This window comes from Phaenicophaeus curvirostris, chromosome 3, assembly GCF_032191515.1.
Source record: "Phaenicophaeus curvirostris isolate KB17595 chromosome 3, BPBGC_Pcur_1.0, whole genome shotgun sequence".
NCBI lineage: Eukaryota > Metazoa > Chordata > Aves > Cuculiformes > Cuculidae > Phaenicophaeus > Phaenicophaeus curvirostris.
This window is the reverse complement of record NC_091394.1, coordinates 37,061,980-37,082,309: the sequence shown is the minus strand read 5'-3', so window position 1 is coordinate 37,082,309 and position 20,330 is coordinate 37,061,980. Positions and strand designations below refer to the sequence as shown.

Below are 20,330 nucleotides of genomic sequence, written 5' to 3'. Positions count from 1 at the left end.
ACCATTCCATGATTCTATGATTCTAACATCCAGCCTAACCCTCCCCTGGCACATCTTTCTCCATTCCCTCGGGTTCTATCGTTGGTAGCCGGAAAGAAGCGCTCAGTGCCCGCTCCTGAGTGCTACCACCTCAGCTTCACACTTCCCAGAGCACAAACAACTGCTCGATACTCTCTTTGTGGCCGAAGAAAATTAATTTCTTCACAAGAAAAGGGTGGGTTTGTTTGGGTTTTTTTGGTGGGTTTTTTTTGGTGGCGTTTAGAAGACATTAAAATTGCTGCGATTTCAGACGCGGCGCCAGGGTAAGAAGCTCTGGGCCCGCGGGAGGCGGCGCGCGGGCCGCCTGGGCGGACGTGGGAGCGGCGCGCGCCCCGCAGGGGGCGCCAGAGAGCGGCGGCAACAACCCCCTCCCCCCCTCCGGTCTCCTCCTGTTCCCTCCCCCCCCCGAGACGGGTTCTGATTGGCTGCGGCGGGGTCCGGCTGCGCCTCGCGATTGGTCCGCAGCTGCCGCTGGGCGGGGCGGGAGGGGCAGGCGGAGGATATATAAGGAGGGAGCGGCGGCGGCGCGCAGGCAGTGAGAGAGTGTGTGTGTTTGGGGGTGTGGGAGCGGCTCTGTGCGCGCGGCGGGGCTCAGCCTGTCGCCACCCCGCCGTCACCCCCCGAGGGCTCCGCGGTCGCTGCGGCGCTGCCCGCCTGCGTTTCCCCAGCCATGCTGTGCTATGTGACCAGGCCGGATGCGGTGGTGATGGAGGTGGAGGTGGAGGCGAAAGCCAACGGGGAGGACTGCCTCAACCAGGTGAGGAGGAGGGGAGCGGAGCGGGGTTGGGGGGGGTAACGGTGACCGTCGGTGCCTGATAGGAGCGCACGCGCCCGCCCCCGCATTTTCTTCCTTGGGTGGGGGTTTGGCGCGAGGCCTCGAGCTCGTGTGGGGGGCGAGAGGGGGCAGCGTGTGATGAGGCCGTTGGTGCCTGACAGAACCGCGCGCGCGCTGCCCCCTCCCTCCTCTTTCCCCCCCACTCGGAGCCATCGCGCGCGTGGGGAGAGGGAGGGGGCGAGGAGCGCGCGCGCCTCGGGGAGGGGGGCCAGTCTCTCCCTCCCCCCTTCTTCTCTCCTTTCGTTTGTTCTCCTCCTCCCTTTTCTCTTTTCATTTCTTCTTCTCCCCCCACCCCCATGTTGGATGCTGAGGTTGCTGCGTCCCCCGCCTCAGGGCTCTCCGGCCCTTCCCGGCGCTGGCGTGTGAAGCGCAGGCCTCTCGGCCTCGTTGCGGCAGCCTCTTGCGCCCACTGGGGTGTGGGGGAGTACGAGTGGGGGGACAGAGGCCGCCGAGGAGGGGCTCCCCGGGCCTTGCTGGGGCCCTAGTGGCTGGAACCGCTGTCCAGGTGCTTTCGCCCTTCTGCCGCCGCTGCGTCGATGTGGCGGCGGCAGCCGTGAGGATGCTGGAGAGAAGTCAAACGCAGCAGCCCGGTCTGGCGGTGGCATCTAAATATAAAACTTGTGGGTTGTACTTTTTTTCCTTCCTTTACTTAGAAAGTGCTGTTGGTAGTGATGTCGAATACTCTCTTTCTTTGGAAATCCACTGACCCTCTTAAGCTGCTGTCCTGGGGACAAAAAGGGGCCATGGAATTTGACTTAAGGCAGTCCGTGTGTTGTTTTCGGCTTGTGGAGAAATTCCCAGTGTGATTCTAGTATTTATTTGTCTACGTGCTTTTGTATGTAACCTGACACTGAAGTAATTAACCTTTTGTATAAAAAGCTGTGTACAGGGACAGGAGTTGGATCCGTGTGGATCCCTTCCAACTCAGGGCATTCTATGATTTACTTTTTTGTGTGTTTTAAGTGAGCAGTCTGAAACACTATAATTCAGTTGGTATATTTCATTGTTATGTTGTAGTCATGTCGTAAAGAACCTCTTTCTTTCAGGTTTGCAGAAGGTTGGGAATTATAGAAGTTGATTATTTTGGACTGCAGTTCACTGGCGGCAAAGGAGAGAATCTGTGGCTGAATTTGAGGAACAGGATCTCCCAGCAGATGGATGGTTTGCCCCCTTACCGATTGAAACTAAGAGTCAAGTTTTTTGTAGAGCCACATCTTATCTTACAAGAGCAGACGAGGTAAGGTAAAAGTGGTTGTAAGTAGATTTATTGTTTTGGCTTCAATTTTTATAACTTAAGAGAGTGATTGCACTCTGGTTTTATTCCTTCCATCTTCTAGTAGCTTTGCTTGACGTTTCTGTTTAATTTTAAAACATCAGCTTTATTTAAATGTAGTATTCCTTTTTTTAGAGAAAAAAATACACTGATAACACTGATAATACTATAAGTCTTGTGTAGCTGCCAGTATGTAATGAGCATAGGTAATTCATGAGCCCTTAGTGCCTGGAAGTGGAAGAAACTAAGTTATCAGTAGGAATTGTTTATATGGTATTTGCATGTCCGACAGTAACCCCTGTTCAGCGGTGTTACTCTAGGTCATTCTAAACCACTGGTACAGAAAGGCAGGAAACGATTCCTCTCAGAGAGCAAAAACCTTGCTGAATTCCTTTTTGTTTGGTGTTATGTTACAATAACTTCTAAATAGCTACAGGCCCTTTGAGGCTACAAAAGAAACAGCTGTTCTGCTGCTTCTAAGGGCAGTCCTCTTAACTAAATTGTTATACTCTTAGCGAACTAATTCTTGTGACTGGCTATAAGAGTAGTGAACAGTTGCTTTAACTCCTCGAGTTTGATCCTCAATTGAAATTCATATGGTAATCTTTAAAGCAAGCTGTGCATGTATATATTTAAGGCTGACCTTTCAACTGTTCTTTTCCTATTAGTGCAGTTAATATAAATGGGGCAAATTTAAATGGAGTGTCTATATGGTAATACCAAAACAAGTTTTCACTACTTGTATTAACTTGGTACTTGCAGAATTCAGCCCATAGACACAACATGGTTGTTCTGCACAGAGTATTTGTTTAAAGGCTTTGATCAGAGGGCTGGCAGTGTGATTTGGTGTTTATTTCATAAGAAGCTCTGAGTTAGGAGCATACTCATACAGTTTTATTTTTTCCAACTAATGTGCAGGAGAGGGGCTTTTGGGGAACCCTTGTTTCAGCTCACCAGTCTGAAGTTTTCAGAATGCTGTGGAGCTAGACCATAGTTGTCCTATATAATGGCTTTAGCTAAGCAAATGCATTCTAATAAAATTCCAGTTTTGATGTACCTTGTTTTTGAAAAATAAATTCTATCTATGGCATATCTTTGAGCTTTTTCTGAGTATTTTCATTACAGAAACTTGTCCTCTTATTTAAATATTCTCAATGACAATAAGTATAAACCCAAGGATTTTTATGTAGAACAAAAAGGAGCAACACAATTGTGTGCCTGCTGAGATGGGAGAGATTAGCCTGAACATGTTGGTTTTGTCTCCACACAGACCAAATCAGTATGAATCTGAGGAAACCTAAAGCCAATATGGTTGCTTTCCTGCTATCCTTGATGAATGCTTGTTCAGCTTCCCAAGGGTTTTGCAGACACCTGTGTTTGTGCCTCCAGCACTGTCAGTGCAAGACTTGGCAGGCTGTGCAAGTTAATAGGGAGCTTGAACTGGTGAAACATATCCCAAGGCCCTAAAAGACAGGTTAGGTAACTGCTATAAAAAGTAGCAAGCACTTCACTGTAAAGACAACTTCAAAAGGCTGTAGGTGGCATGAGCTTTCTTATGTGTATACACAAAAATACTAGTTTTAGAGTAGTTTTAAACAAGTTTAAAATTAATAGAGCCTCAGTCATCAGCAGAGCCCTATTAAAATTCTGCTCTGGAAATAATTATAATTTTGGAGAGCAACAGGCATTGAAACCAGTATTTAATGTCACTGTCTTGTTACCATGAATTGTTGTGAGGCTCCAGTTAAGCTGTTCAGTCTATAACCTAAGTATCTTTAATGTTGTTCTTGCTAAAACCAAACAAGTTGTAAAATGGTTTGCAATAGTTGCCTCTTTAGTTGTGTATTCCCAGCACTCTACATGTAGCAGGCATAGAATTCCATAGTGCCTGTGATTAATGTATAATTTCTGTAGCATTGACACTGAGTTTCAGTAGATTTACTTTTTTCCTACTTGGGTCTGCTTGAGGATTTACATAGCATAACTCTGCATTTGTGTTTAGTTTGCATGTAAGCATGTGTGGTATCAAAGAAGACAAGCTTGTTATGCCTGTCATGAGTTTTACATCAGTAGGTCTGTTGTAGAATAAAATTGCAAGGATTAGCTGCACAGTTACAGCTGACACCTTGCTTCTTACCTTCACATGCCAAGTCAGTGTGCAGGTCAGCAAAGAAAGTGGTTTCCTTTAGCAGTTATATTCACAACTGATGTATAGGTTGTTCCTGGCGGAGTTGTTGCCTTCTGGTCCGTTGTTTGAAGAATGCTGAGGAAGTCTCCCAATCTTTTACTTGTTGCCTCTGATGTTGGTTTTACATATAAATTAGATACATGTTGAGACTGCTTCTGAAATCTGGGAAGCTGCAAGTAATTCTAGATTTTGTTGATATGCTTCATCGTGATGATAATAGCAAATATTGTGACTTGAGTTGTTACCATTTTTTTTCAATATATGTGGGAAGCTTTGTCAGCTCCAGCTCCATTGCTTTGTTAGAGAACTTTGTCTTGCACTTTAAAACTCAGGTGTATGATTTTTTGTAAGAGTTTAATGTTCAGGTTTATACATGCTGTGTGAAAAGCTGATCTGGCAACTGAACATCAGCTTCTGCTTCTGTTACTTTTAATCAGCATGCAATCCAGTGGAAGATCGCAACCTCATGCATTTTTATCTTATGTGCGCGAGCCTTCTGGCTATTGAGTGCTTAGGTGTAGGGTCGGTTGTTATTGAACCTTTGGCCACTTATGGCAGCAAACCACCTTCACCAAGCACTTTCAGTGGGAGAATTGCATGGGGAAAAAAGCACCTTATTACGCTTGTTCCTTTTACAGGGTTAAAAGTAGTGTATTTCTTTTAGTTCTTTGGATCTCAAGTTATGAGTTTTATTTGCCTAGTATTGAATTTCACCACACGATTTTGTAGCTTAGAATTGTTTTCAGTGGAATGAAAGTGCTTCAGTGCAAGAATGCTATTCAAATTTAATCTGCTGTCAACTAGAGTTTTACAAACAAGTCTGAAATGTGAACATCGTGCTTGCTTAGAGGAATTTGAATAACTATGCATTTTTTTAATGGCAAAACACATTGGCTTGAAAAGGACTGCTATCTTTTTTGCTTAAAGATATGTGTGATGGTCCAAGATCTAGATCATAAGCTCTGGCTGTCATGTTCGTTTTCACTCTGTTTCTTGATGGGTAATGCAACAGTTAGTAAAATGGAGGGGGAGGGGTGTTGCCCGAATGATTTACGGGTGTTGTATCGAATTGCATGAAGCACTGAACCCCAGCGAGGAGCTGGGACCGAGAGCCACGGTTATCCTTCACTGCCCGGTGTCCTCCGGAGACTTTGTGGGAGAAGCTGGGCTCGCGGTGGTGCCGGTGGGGCGGGAGGTGCCGTACAGCCTCTGCGGGCGCTGCGCGGGCGGCGGTGTCGGGGTGCGGCCCGACTCTGGGTCACTGACTGCGAGTAACCTCGGCCGGCCCGGCGAATCGGCGGCCGCGGCGCCGCGGCCCAGCCCAGCGGCCCGAGGAGCTCGGCTCCGGATTGGCCTGCACTGCTGTCTCGGGGCAGAAAGTTCTGCTCTGGCGCAAAGTTGCAGTGTAACGTGTGGCAGAGGAGTCCTGAGGCTTGCATCCACTTTAGGAATGAGTGTTTGCCGAGCCGCCTAAGAGGCAAACAGTGCTGATTGGTCATCCATGAAAGCAATTCTTTTTAAGTCTGGCAGGGTGAAGTCAACATTGTTGTTAACACACAGAAGTAGAAATAATTTTAAAGTGAATAATTTTGAGCAATGTAGCATTTACCCAGATGTACATCAAAATGGGTGGAGTTATTTCTGGTGTAATATGACTGAATCAAATATTCATATATAAGTTATGGCAATTTAAGGTAGCATGTCAGATTCTAACGAGACATACAATCTCATGAAGTGTTGGAGAGGTGTATTTTGCCAGCCCTGACAGAGGTAACTTGTTGAAAGTTGTCTGATGTTGGTCAGTATTTGAATTGTGTTTGTAAAGTACACTGTTTCTGCAGTGTTATCCAGTTCTGTTGAGGAATTAGTTAAATTAAGAACTCGCTTGTAAAATATTTTAGGCAGTTAAATACATGCAGTAGGTCAAAAATAATAATTAAAAAAAATCATATTATCCTGTAGCATTGGCTCAGCCACTGCAGCAGTGTCATGGTATTTGTTACAGTGCAATAAAAGTCTGCTGTAAGACACTAAGGTGAATTTAATGGATCTGTTTGTCTAAATCAGAGTTGAATTGCAGTTGTTAACCTTTCACCCACTCTGAGAGCAAATGAGAGCAAAGAGGAATGTAATTGACTGTGGTGGCCTTTGTATATGGAATGGTCTTACATCTGCTTATATCTGCTTTTAAAAACAGAATATATTTTCTAGATCTAGATATCTAAATATATTTTTAGGGAAAACAATTATGCCTCTTGATTTCTTTAGGCAATGGTGTTGTGAATTTACTTCAGAGTTGGAAAGAGCCTTACCCTGTGGTAAGGAGTGTCATACCCCAAAGAGAACAGACACTTCCTTGGGATGTATGTGGAGATTCTTGCCAGTACCTGGCAAGAGAATGGGTTCTCTTGGCTATATTTTTAGTTTAGAAATCATTAGTCATGTACAGATACTTTATTGGTAAAGGATTAAGGTTTGTCAGTTTTTCCACTGGCAGCTAAGTTTAGAGCTTAAAGGTTTCAATATAGTCTTTAGATTTGTATGTGCCTGTTCTCCTTTCCTTGGTTAAAGTAGTAGAAACAATTTTCAGTGGAGAACTGAATCCTGGTGCACAGAATTGTCCTCAATGAGTTAAGAGAAAATAATCTTGTATTATGTATAGTCTGTGCTTTTCATAGCACTTATTTGGTGAGGCTGTTACTTCCAATTCAGTTAGATGAACACTAAGTAGGTGATTTGCCTCCTGTAGGGATTTCATTGTAGTGAAATACTGACATCCATTTCTGGTAGTGTTCAGTGTAGTCAGGCTGTGTAAATGACTTTAAAGAGAGGCAAAAAGCAATTGATGTGATATCTGGGATGGTGACTCTGGGTTAGCAGCTGTAGGTTTTTTATAAAATGGGCCATCTGCAATCTTGCAACCTCCCCTTTCTACAGCATTTGTATCAAATTACTTGCAACTAAAATATATTAATCACACTGTGCATTTGAGTTTACATACAAAACTTAGGAAAGGTACAGGAGCAAAAACAAGGATACGAAATCAATATAAAATCCCCAGTGTAACTAGTGCTTGAAGAAAGCATGTGATCTTCTAAATATAAGATTGCTTTTTCTTCCTTTGTAAAGGAATTAGAGATTGGGGAACACTCTAGTGCTGTTTGTAGTCTATGGGTACTAGTAGTACTGTCTTTTGTACTAATGCTGTTGTGTGTAGAACTCTTGACTGCAAGTGCAATGGGAAATTGTTTGTTCTTAAAGCTGTCACTAGTTGTGCAGTGTCCCAACAGGTCTGGCAGGTGTTAAGCTGACTAGGAGCCATAGCAATTGATTGGTGAGGTTCAGGGTTCTTTAGACTTGTTTTCTATGAAGATTTAAAGATGAAATGAAACTGAGGACAAAGTAGTAACAAATTCGCACAATGTGCTAAGAATATAGTGGTGCAGGAGTAGAAAAACATATTTTTTATCTGACTTCTTCTCAAATTTATAACAGGTAATGTATCATGTCTAACTGAAGTGGTGAATGATGCAGGACCAAAACCAAATTGTTTTTTATATAGTGATCAAACTAAGACATTCTACCAGTAGTGTTTGGATTCTAACCTTTAGAGGACTTCAGTTATGAACAGTTCAGTTTTCAGTTTGAAAACAGTTTGCTGTTTTAAAACTTGCTAGATAAAAAAAAAAATCTAAGCATAAAATACTAACACTGAAATAGTTTCATTGGGCACTGGAACAGGCTGCCCAGGGAGGTGGTTGTGTCACCTTCCCTGGAGGTGTTTAAGGCACGGGTGGATGAGGTGCTGAGGGATATGGTTTAGTGTTTGATGGGAACGGTTGGACTCGATGATCCGGTGGGTCTCTTCCAACCTGGTTGTTCTGTGATTCTGTGATTTCTTGAGACATCGAGTACTGTTTTGCTGCACAACCTAAGTATATTTAAAGATGGGAAAAGCTTTAATGTTTTTTATCATACCTCCAGATTCCTGAAGAGGAGAGGGACAGTGGCTTGAGTGCTATTAAGTGATTGTCACAACCTCATTTACAAAAAATTATGTAAGTTTCTGGTAATAAATAGAATCTGTAGCATGACAAGGTTTTTTGCAGAAAATCTGTTTCCAGAACTAGGTAAGGAACTGACTCAAGGGTCCTGGTGCTTTAGCTTTTCTTGGTTATATTCAGCAGTTAAAAAACTCAATTCTTCTGCCTTTCTGTTCAAGGATCAAAAGACTTTTGTTTTCTGTAAAAAGAATCTGCCTTTATAATCAGATTCTGGCTGGTTGTGTGTTTTGAACCTCAAAGGGAGATGACTTTGCAATAGCTATTAATATAACTTTGGAGAAGTGCAGCCCTGGGCTGGATGGGCAAATCAGAATCTGCACTAATCAGGGTCACTTTCTGATATATAAAAATGTTTGCAATCCTCTGTCTCTCGATTTCTCAAAATGGAGAACAAAAGCAACAGTGAATTTGCTGTTTGAATTTTGGCTCAGGGCAGCTGCTGTAGCAGATTAGTACGTTGTTCAAAAACTAATTTCACTGACAGGTCCTGTGGTAACTAGTTTCTGATGTATGATGGGTGCAATTTAGGCAATGGGCTTGGACCAGCAACTGTTTTATAAAATGCAGACCAATGACTGTGAGATGGAGTGTTAAATATGGCTGGTTTCTGACTCAACAAAATGGCTTACCATAATGTCAGCCAGTATATGAACTGGCATAGCTTTAGTTACTTTGCCATAACTGTCCCTTACACATGCCATACCTTTGTCCCCTTATCAGAAAAATGCAAAGTTGCTTAGTCTCCAAGATGTTTTCCTTCCTGTGATAGGACCCAGTTATAGAAAGTTACTGCGCAGTAACTGGTGTGATACTATTTCATGTTGTACATTAAACTTATTTGTCTACCTGTGCCATTACTGGCTTTTTAGTAATGGACTCTGACAAGCCATGCCTCTGCTGTAGCTGTTTCTGTAATGCATCATTGTTTGCAGGAGCAATCTTTTGTTTCAGTTCTCTGTCAGTAAGGTTTCCCAGCAAGAGCAGAGGACTGACTTTTCCCTGTGTAGCCAGTGCTGCTGTATGCATAAAAAAAAATGAAGAAGTGAGCATTTAGGTGTGGTAGTTGTAAACATGTGTTGGCTAATTAGGAGAAAATTGTCAGGCATATCTTTGAAATACTTTATGTGTAATTAGTGTGTAGTTATGAATGGAAAACCTGTTCTGGTATTAACAGAGGATCAGAAGTGCACAAGAAGCCGTGGATTTTATGAAATATTGATTGGAATTAGGGAAATGCTTACTATTTTAATGTATCTTTGTAGTAGTATTTTAGTAATTTATCAAATATTTTTTCCGGATTTATAGACTGAGACCCAAAAGGAGGGTGTACAACTAGTGGATTTTGAAAGCTGTAGATAATGCCTTTCTGTAGCCTAAGCAAGGAGAGTTATGAATTAGCAAAGTAGGATAACTGAATTGGAGCAGAGGTTTGGGACTTGCTCCAAAAAAAAAAAAACTAAACAAGGAATAACTTACCTGTGGAGACAACAGTACTGGGTGAAGTTCAAATACTCTTGCCACCTAAACTTGTATCCTGAACAGGATGAGGATGTTGGCTTTCACCAGATACCAACTAGAAATGCTGAAGTTTAGATTGATGTCTAGGCATCAATGAGGCAATTAAGCACTTGTCACAACTGCAGTGAAGCTCTGGGATGCCTCAAACTGCTTGCAAATGGTGTTGGAGTCTTGTTGCAGTTAATGGATTGTAGGGACAATTTAATACTTTTTTCCTGATTGCAAAAGCTCTGAATGTGGGGCATCTTTAGGGCCAGTATTTTCTTAGTAGAGCTAAAAATGAATAAAAATCTTGCAAGTTATGTATTTGCTTATAGTGCTGAAAAAGTAGCCCTATTTGCTCTGTTCTTCAGTATAATTGTAGACTGCCACAACAGGATATACGTATCCAAAATTCCTGTTGGAAGGAAAGCTAATTGCTTACTAGCATCTTTAAGTTCAGTGATAAGTGATTCAATAGAGCTTTTCAGGACAAGTAGATTACATGTAATTTTAGAAAAGTAAAATAAATGTCCCATTACTGTGGAAGCTAAGACCAGATCCCTGTTGGCATGAGGCTTCTTTTATTGAGAAATTCTTTCCAGCAATATACTACAGTGTAACTACTTTTACATCTGCTTCCCATAAATGGCTATTAAGAAAAAATGGTAGGAAATTTATATTGCCTTCCATGAGGGGAGATAAGGAAGAATTTATAGGAGTTAAGGTAGACTGTAGGGGAAATAGGCAGGCTGCTGTTGGAGGAAATATTGATTTGTCTAATTAGATAACAATAAGATAGAGACCCTTTGCTGTTTGCTAAACCCTCTCTACTTGTTTCATTCATTGCAAATTCTTGATCACTAAACTAAAGGTTACCAAACATATGAGATGTTATTTGATATTTATCTTGATTACAAACATCTTTTAACATCTTGTATAAGCAAATATTTCTGGTTCTGTTGCAGGCATATGTTTTTCTTGCATATAAAAGAGGATCTTCTTGCTGGTAATCTTCAGTGTTCTTCAGAACATGCAATTGAACTTAGTGCATTGTTGGCACAGATGAAGTTTGGAGATTATAACCAGAACACTGCCAAGTACAGTTATGAAGAGCTGTGTGCAAAAGAACTCACCACCACCATTTTGGAGAGGTAAAAAAAAGCATGATGATATAACCTCCTTTTTGGAGACCAGAAGCACAAGAATGTTATGCTCTTACTTGCTGATGCTGTAGTGTACCTTGTGATATATAAATTAGGGGTTTTTATAACTTTGAGGTCAAAATACAACCTGAATATTAAACTAGTGTTCTGGTTTCAGTTCATTCTTAAGGTCTATTATGAGGTAGGCAAGGAGAGATGTGAAAAGCAAAAGCTGTTGAACACCAGTTGTTGGGGAAATGTAGGTATCTAAGTTCTTGGAGCAGGGTAATCAAATCACAAGTGTCTTCGACCTATGCTTGTGGATGTTAAGTCACAACAATTTATCTGGCATAGTACCCTTACACTGAGAAATAGACAGGATTCACCATAGACAGGTACACCATCATAGCTCAATTCCTGAATATCAAGAAAATTTCAGTGTCATGCTTTCCTGTAGATTTTCTTAGTTATGAACTCCAGTGTTTTCTCAGGTAAATGTGGAGGGGGTGGTGGTGTTAGTTGGAAAGCCTTAGTTATATGTAGCTTTTTCATTTCTAAGCAAATGTACAGTACTGTCTCAAACATTCTCAGGATGTTTTGGTAATTCTCAGTTCTTTCCAGTCAATGATTACTGGAAATCTATAGCCTGATAAAGCAGGTCAGGAGCATTTAATTATCTGTTTAACTAGGTCATCTAAAAACCCATGTTAAAACCAGCTGCTGACAGTAACAGCATGTACTTGAGTTAATTTACCTATCTTTAATCTTTTTACTTGCAGCATTATTGCAAAGCACAAGGAACTAGAAGGTCTTAGTCAAGCTTCTGCTGAATACCAGGTTCTACAGATTGTAACAATGCTGGAGAACTATGGGGTAGAATGGCATTCAGTAAGAGACAGTGAAGGGCAAAAACTCCTTATTGGTGTTGGACCTGAAGGCATATCCATTTGTAAAGATGACTTCAGCCCTATCAACAGGTATGTTGTAGAACTCTTCATCTTCTATTTTCCAGAAGTACTGAGCATGCTCCTAGTTTTTACATAAATTTACAGAATGGCTCTGTGAATTACTGAAAGGAACTATTGGAACTTAGGGTCTGAGGACACTGCCTGCTTGTAATCAAGACAACAACTGACCTTAATACTCTTGATTTCTATATGTATTTTTGAGGCAGCATCTTCAATCCAATGTCAGGTGGAAATCATTGCAACTTTTAAGTGCACTGTTGCAGTTTGTAGAAAAATGCCCTTATTAAAAGCTAAATAACCTTTTTTATATTCATTTATAGAATTGCTTATCCTGTTGTTCAGATGGCAACTCAGTCGGGGAAGAATGTGTATCTGACTGTTACCAAGGAATCTGGCAATAGTGTTGTTCTCTTGTTTAAGATGATCAGTACAAGGGCAGCAAGTGGACTCTATAGAGCAATTACGGAGACACATGCATTTTACAGGTCAGTATTGCCACTGGAGCCAACTGCTGCTGTGCTTCTCCATAGTGTTTAAATGAAGTGCTTAAGCAACCAGTGGTCTGACTACGCTTCAGAAATTCTCTGCAAGATTTCGTTGTCTTTGCAGCCTCTACTTTCCTCTTAAGTCCAGAAGCTGAACAGGTTTTTGCTGCTTTACATTTTGTGGGGTGGGAGTACAAAACAAGTAAGCAAAACTTCTCAATCTACACTATGAATAACAGCACTTCAGAATATAGGCATACTGTGTTCTTTGATACTTTGTAAACAATAGGTATACATGTATTGCCCCTGTGAGGGAGTAGGAGAGAGCAAAGGAGGAAGATCCTGTCAGAATATCATAGAATCACCAGGTTGGAAGAGACCCACCAGATCGAGTCCAACCATTCCCATCAACCACTAAACCACATCCCTCAGCACCTCATCCACTCATCCCTTAAACACCTCCAGGGAAGGTGAATTAAAGGCAGATACATCAGGGGAGCGATGCTTCAGGATCCTGGACCACACCAGCAGATGCCCCCCTAGCACCCACTCAGCCCCAGAGGCTCAGGACCATTGAATTACAGAATGTCCTGAGTTGGAAGGGACCCACAAGGACCATCGAGTCCTGTCCCTGCACAGGACACCCCAATATTCACATCGTGGGGCTGAGGGCATTGGCCAAACGCTGCTGGAATATGTAGGGGTACCTCATATGCCCATGTATTCCTTTTCTCCTTTGAATCTTCCAGTTGCTAGATGTTATCTGTATGTCACCTGATACCATGTATTTAAATCTTCCTACAATTCCTCTGCCCTTGCTCACCTGACCAGGACCAGCATCTCTCCATTGTCTTTATCCTATTGTCCTATAAGGAAGGGGTGCTATAATCACTTGTTGACAGCTGGTGTTTTTTTTAAACCCCGTTTCATTATTATGATGAGGTCCAACATTGATCAACAGAACTGTCAAAGACACTTAGTGGTGGTTTCTCTAAATTAGCTACCATGTATCAGTTTTGATTACTTTGTAAGAGAAGAATTGTACTTAAGGCAGAGGAAATTGCATACACCAAGCAAAGACCTGTCCAGCTTCTCAAATTAGGTAACTTTAGTAGTTACAGCAATTCATATTGGGCAGTTGCCTTTCTAACCCCGTCTTATTTTGTGAGGTTGATGCTAAGCATGTCTTGTTCTGCTCTGTAATTATATGCCCTTGCACTGCTGGCTTGCACTCGTCATACTTTTTTTTCCAGGCGATTAAAGCATTACATAACTTAAGATTAACTTCTTGATCTTTGTCTCTGCTTTTAACTGTCCTTTTGCAGTTTATTTTAATTGAGGCAGAATTTTAGCTAAGCAGTAGCATTTGGCCGTGCACTTTGATCTTGGACCCTAGGCCTAGTGAGGCTGTAGTTCTCATGTTTCCTACATTGTCTAGAGAAGCGCTATTCCTAAAATATGCTTCTGCAGATTTAACTATCACTTAAATGTGGCAAGCATGGTTAAGGTAGCTAAACTACCTGGTGGCAAATAGAAGTGGCTTAATTCAATTCTGTGCTGCTTTCACACTGGTTTCTTTCACATGATACAATACTAGACATAAGGTACTGAGTGGAAATTTGGTTGAAGATGTTACTTGACTCTGTGCTAAAGATTTGAGAGCCCGTCTAAAGAGGTGGTATTTCACAGACTATTAACTGGAATACTTTAATGCAGTGTCTGGAAATCACCATGTAAAGAGGTGTTGCCAAGCTGAATGTGAATTAAATGTTGGCTGTTTATATTAACATAATGCCTTAAGTGCCTTCCATAGACTGACTCCATTTTACCAGACACATCACACTTCTGATGTAAAATAACTGTCACTTTTCCATTTTACACTTTTCAAAGTAGTGTTGTCATGCAGACAACATTCAAAAGCTTAAATATCTCAGAATGCTGTTTGCTTAAATGTCAGTGCTGTTACTTCAGCTTCAGGAGCAACCTTCAGAATAGGCTTGTTGGTACTAACTAACCACATTTGCATTTGTCCTATTGTTTTGTAGGTGTGACACTGTCACCAGTGCTGTCATGATGCAATATAGTCGAGACTTAAAGGGCCACTTAGCATCTCTATTCCTGAATGAAAACATTAATCTTGGTAAAAAATACGTCTTTGACATTAAAAGAACATCAAAAGAAGTTTACGATCATGCGAGGCGAGCTCTTTATAATGCAGGCATTGTGGATCTTGTTTCAAGAAGTGACCAAACTCCACCAAGTTCTCCTCTTAAGTCTTCAGAAAGTAGCATGAACTGTGACAACTGTGAGGGTCTTAGCTGCCAACAAACAAAAGCTCTGCAAGAGAAGTTGCGGAAGCTAAAGGAGTCCATGCTTTGTATGGTGTGTTGTGAAGAAGAAATAAATTCAACCTTTTGTCCCTGTGGCCACACAGTCTGCTGCAAGACTTGTGCTGCCCAGTTACAGGTAATGGCAGTGCCATTAAGGTGCGAGTTACCAAATACGTGGAAGCTTTTGGTTTCTTGTCTGCTTAAGTTATGGGTTAATCAGTTACATTGAGATGCTAATAAAATTTACTTTAAAAATTTAGTTTGTGGGAAACTTAATTCCAAAGAACATTGTTTTGATGATGAAGAATAAGCTTTAGCTGTGCAAGCTTGTGGTAAGGGTAAGAATTAGCTGCATGTTTCTTGTGGTATCCTGGTTTAAATATGGAGATTATGGATAAGTGCTCTGTTAGTGTGTACATGGAGGGAAGCCTCCAATAACTATAGTACTCTCAATATGAAGTAACCTAATTTCCTAATGTCTTTCCTTTCCAGTCGTGTCCTGTTTGCAGATCTCGTGTAGAGCATGTCCAGCATGTGTACTTGCCAACCCACACCAGTCTTCTCAACCTGACTGTGATATGATCTACGTATACACTTTAAACCCATCATGTACTTTTTAAACTGCACTAATATAAAATACAACCTTTGATTGTGACGAAGGCAATCACTCTGGCACCTATTCACGAACAAAAGTGAAAATACTGCATTTTTTAACATAATCATTCTTCATTTAGCATGTCCAGAATGATTTGGGACATCTCTTGAGACTGGAAGTGTAATCAATTCATGATAATTAAAGGAGAATGCATAAGTAGCATGGCAGTGTTGCCAGAAAGCTAGGTAACCCTGGAGAAATGTGGTGTACACATACTGATATATACCCAGCAAGAGCAATGCAGCTTTTTGTCTTATGGTCTTCTGAGTCCTTTTTAGTACAGTCATTCCATTTATTTTAATAGTAAGCCTAGCTTTTACAAATATCAGTTTAGTATGGCTCATAGTTTCTGCTTTTAGTAAACTGCTTTAAAGAGGAGAGAACTTTTAAAATAAAATGGTTCTTAAAGTTACAAGGCTTCATCAAGCGGCTGTATTCAATTCTGAACTGTTAAAACAATTGAGAATAGCTTTGGAAGGGTAGAATAAGTTTGTTGATCTCAGTGGTGAGGGCGGGGCAGGAGAATCTTTTGGTTGGCAGTGTCCTGTGGAAGCACAGTTATAGGACTTCACAGCTGTCAAGGGGCAAGCTGCTCCCAGGTTTCCCATATCCAGCTTGGCTGGTGATCTTGGGAGCTGCAGTCAGCTGCCCTTTTAGTTGGCTTTATTTTTGGAGAGCAATTTTAAACTATTAAACATGCACCGTTAATTTCTAAAACAGGAGTGTGTATATAATTTTAAATGCTTTGTTCAGTTAACATCTTTATTGGGTAGGTCATTTCCTGCTAAAATGTCTTTAATCTCCACCCTCCTACTTGGGCATTTTGGGCTCTGGTTTCCTAGTGTATTCTCCAGGGTACAGAGGAAACTAGGGACCAAGTTTGGGTGCAATACTGGCTTAATCAAAGCTAGAAAAGTACACTGTCACTTTACTGAAATTTTCTGACTATACTTTTCATATTGCCTTAATGTAGCAGTAATGTGTGTTTATGCATCTATTTCTTTGCACAGACATTTTGTCAAAATATTAAAACTCTACTTTTTTATGACACATTAGCATATAAACCTTACTCGAAGAGGGTATTTATTTTTTCACTTTGTAAAGAAAATTTTGTTTCCTCATGAAGCAAGAGCTTTGCCCTATATCATAGGCAACTTCTGTCTTTTTATATTCAGATTAATAAAGGACTTTTAAAACCTACTTTATTGTTAAGACTAGTTTTGTTCTGAAATTAATCTGAGGCATTACTGATCTGAAAATACAGTATGAATTGTTTTCATGTTTAGTCTTGAATGTTGTGTCACCTTTTCAAAGGGAATGAAGCTTCCTCAGGTGCATGCACATTTCAAGGGAGAGAAGAAAATAGATCTAGTTTGACTACTTTTGTTTACATGGTGTTCTTTGAAACAGCTGATGTAATCCAACTGTGAAATAGCCTTCAAAATTAACTCTGAAGAGCTTTCCTGCAGTAAATTGCCAAAAATACATGGAGTATGTTCCAGTGAGATGAGTTCAATGAAAAATTGCAGCTTGAGATTCAGAGTTTCAGCAGTCTTGTCTAGGAAAGGTGTTAATTGCGGATGTTTTGGTGTCTTTTCTGGCTGAAGCTATTCACATTTACTAACCCTGCTGTCATGTTCTTGAAGAGATGGTGCTTGAGCCCTCCCAGCACGGAGTTCTGTCTTGCATCCTTCAGCTTACTGGTGGGGGGGCTAAGACAGTGCTAGGATCCATGGGTCTCTGCTCTGGTGCGTGTGAACTGAAGTCACTTAACTATGGCCTTTTTGAAGAAAGGTATTGCTATTTGCAACAGGTTGTTGCAGAGTCACATGTCCTATTGCCATCGTGGATTGGATCTTGTGGCCCTGGACCTAAAGTTATTTAAGGCTACCTCTGAAACTCTGCTGAGTAGGGCCAAGGGAAGCTGGCTGATGGCTAGGCAATGATTTTTTGAGTACAAGAGCCTTTTGTCTCAATGTTAAGTGCCCTAGGCACAAGATAACTTGCACTTATCAAGACATGATGTTGTCAAGTTTAAATGTGGGTGCTACTGACTTCCCTTTCAAATAGGGCAAGTTCTGAAGGAAAGGTGCATTGTCCCTATAAGCGATTTACAGGAATGAATGAGCACTCGAGCATCTTCAGAGAAAACTGTCTTCAGCTACTGTCCCTGTGTACAAAAGTGTCAACACCAACCCTCCTTGCTTCCAAAGATTGCTGTCTGCTGTGCTAACAGAATTAGGTTAGTAACATCTAATCCATCATCCTATGGCAGCCACCTAAAATGGACTGTAAATTGATATAAATAGATGTTAATGCAGGCATCTCATTTATAGTGTTCAACAAGATCAAGCTGCTAAAAGAGGCAAGCGTTAACTCCAGGTCCTTGTAATTAAATTGGCTGTGTAATTAGACATCCCTAATAAAAATCCTTCCAGTAGTTAGAACTCTAATCATGGTGAGGTTTGAGAGGTTATATGCCATAGGGTGGAATACAGGCAAAGTATGCTGTAAACATCACCTGCCTGCTCTTCAGAAGCTTGGCGTGGGATCAGACTGAGGGGCAGGTACCAACAAGAGTCTGGCAAGTGCTGGTTGTATCTGAGGCTGCTGGGGGCCTAGTTGGGTATTGGCAAAAGAGAGTGTCAAGAGCAAGAATGGCTTCTCCCAGTTAGAAAGAGAGATCAGCATGCTCCACACCCAGTGTGATTTTAACAGACATTACCTGCTTTGCGAATTGAGCACCAGGAATCCTGAATGCTGCAAACCACTAAAAGCCTCACTGCATTTATACACAAGGTCTACGAGGATGCAAAGGAATACAAGAATAACCTTGTTTTGTTCACAGGCAGCTGCCTGCAGAAACATTGTTTGAAATAGAGTTGATCATACTCTGCTCTGCTAGAAAAGTGTTGCTTAACCACTTGAAACTGCTGGGGTATGAGTTGCTCAATGTTTGTGGTTCCAGTACACTGTTTCTTATAACAAGTACTGTGAGCTGCCAAGAGCTGTGAAGAGTGTAAAAGAAACAATAGGAAATCTTTATCCCTCTGTGCCACGTAGCTGTGCTGCAGAAAGAGTCAGGTCTTGTTTGCTGAAGTGCTGTTAGTTCTCGTAAGAAGCTTTGTCTTGATGTTGTGATGGATAGTGGGCAGAGGGGGACAAAATCAAAAGAAAAAAGCCCCGAACAGAACAGTTTGGAAACAGCTGTAGTTTGTGTCCTTTATGTTTCTTCCTCAGGAGTGGGAGGGCTGATCACAAAGCTTCATTTGGTGCCTCACACCCTGCAGTAGTGTATCAGTGCGTACTGGCACTCACAGTGATGTCAGTTCCTATACTGGTATTTCCTACCCAAAGCTGGTGTAATTTGGCAGGAAAACTTGGAGATAAATCAGTTTTCATTTATCTTCAAATTTGCGCTGCAGCTGTTGTGATCCCAGCAAGCGTGTGCAGTGTCATCTTACGAGGCTCCAGTCCCAGGTTTCTGCTACAAGAGCTGAAATGGGAAAAACTCACATTCAGAGGCAGCATGACTTGCTGGGTAAATTCAAGAGCAGGAGCCTTGTTGGTTACTTGGACCTCCAGACGGTAAGATAGCATTCAAAAGCAGCTGTGTGGAGAGTAGGAAAACTGGGGGGAGAGATGTTCTTTCTAAATACAGCTACGCTTAAATGTTATTAAAAAAGAGATTGAGCTTTAGCAGTAACTACACCTATGCAACCAGGGCTGCGAACTCCCAGCCTTCCACTGACACCTGCCTGGCTTTCATCCTCCCTTTGCTCCACCAAGATCTGTGTTTATGGAGAGCTCAGCCTGCAAGAGAGCACAAAGGCAGGATGCTGAGATGTTCCAAGTTACAACAGTTAAAAAAGCACAACTCCCATCTTCCAGCATGGAGTGGCTCATTTTGAGGTGCCAATGTTAAAATGCTGAAAAACTGTAAAATGAAGGCTTCTGTATTTTGAAATCATTTTGATTTCTTCCCCAAGTGCCATAAAAGCACAAACACAGCAGCATTCAGATATTTCAAGATTTACATTCTTGCTAAATCAGCACTGTTGAGTTTCCTAACAGAATGCCCTCGGGGGAAAATTCTCATCCGTCAGCCTACGCTATTTCACTTCACAGCAGCACGCTGGCAAGTTGATCAAAGACAGGGGAAAATTACAGCTCAGATTTCCCGTTTATGGTTTTTAAACAACAGACTTGCCGTGGAGTGTTAAAAAATGTGGATTGACAAATCTGAGCTTCACTAATGCCTGGTCAAAGATCCCCCAGCCCCATTTTCTTCGAGAGGATGCTGTAGTGTCAGGTAAGTGCTTCCATCACCTTTGTGTGCACGGATTGGAGCCTGTTAGAACAGCAAGTAGCAACTGACAAATGGATTTAAAAGTGAAATTGTGGAAGGGTGTGTGTGGAACAACTCTGAAACGAATGCAGACTGCCTGACGAGAGGCGGACTCTCCACGGCAGAGCCTGAGTGCAGCTTTGCTGGAGGAAGTGTGAGTAGGGAGTTTCCAGAGGGCTCTGGGTGCAGGGTCTGGGGCTGTGCTTGCCCCTGGGACAGGAGGCCTGGCAGGGAGTGCAGGGAGTGCTGCTCTGTGAGCAGGTTGAAGTGGGAAGGAGTACAGGACAAGGCCAGGCGGGAGGTGAGATGTGTGGGAGCAGGCTAGCCACTGCTAGGCCAGTAAGTCCCCAAGGAAACTCCCACCAAAGCACACTCCAGGGAGGCCACAGCCAAACATCCCCATCTGGAAGGAGCTCGTATCATCATGACTTCAAGGTAAACCACCAGCTGGAGCCCCTTGGTTCAACACCGCATTAAAGAGTACTGGATGGTAAAAGCCATCA

At 41.9% G+C, this 20,330-nt stretch overlaps 1 protein-coding gene across 1 annotated transcript; it reads left to right on the top strand.

The window, feature by feature from the left end:
• The first annotated feature begins 630 nt into the window (after positions 1 to 630).
• On the top strand, positions 631 to 16,679 carry MYLIP (myosin regulatory light chain interacting protein). The gene is made up of 7 exons (XM_069853642.1): positions 631 to 796; positions 1,921 to 2,111; positions 10,865 to 11,050; positions 11,821 to 12,018; positions 12,330 to 12,494; positions 14,540 to 14,960; positions 15,317 to 16,679. Exons 1-7 carry the CDS (start codon positions 710 to 712, stop codon positions 15,404 to 15,406), a joined length of 1,338 nt encoding a protein of 445 aa, XP_069709743.1. The 5' UTR covers positions 631 to 709; the 3' UTR covers positions 15,407 to 16,679.
• Positions 16,680 to 20,330: the final 3,651 nt, after the last annotated feature.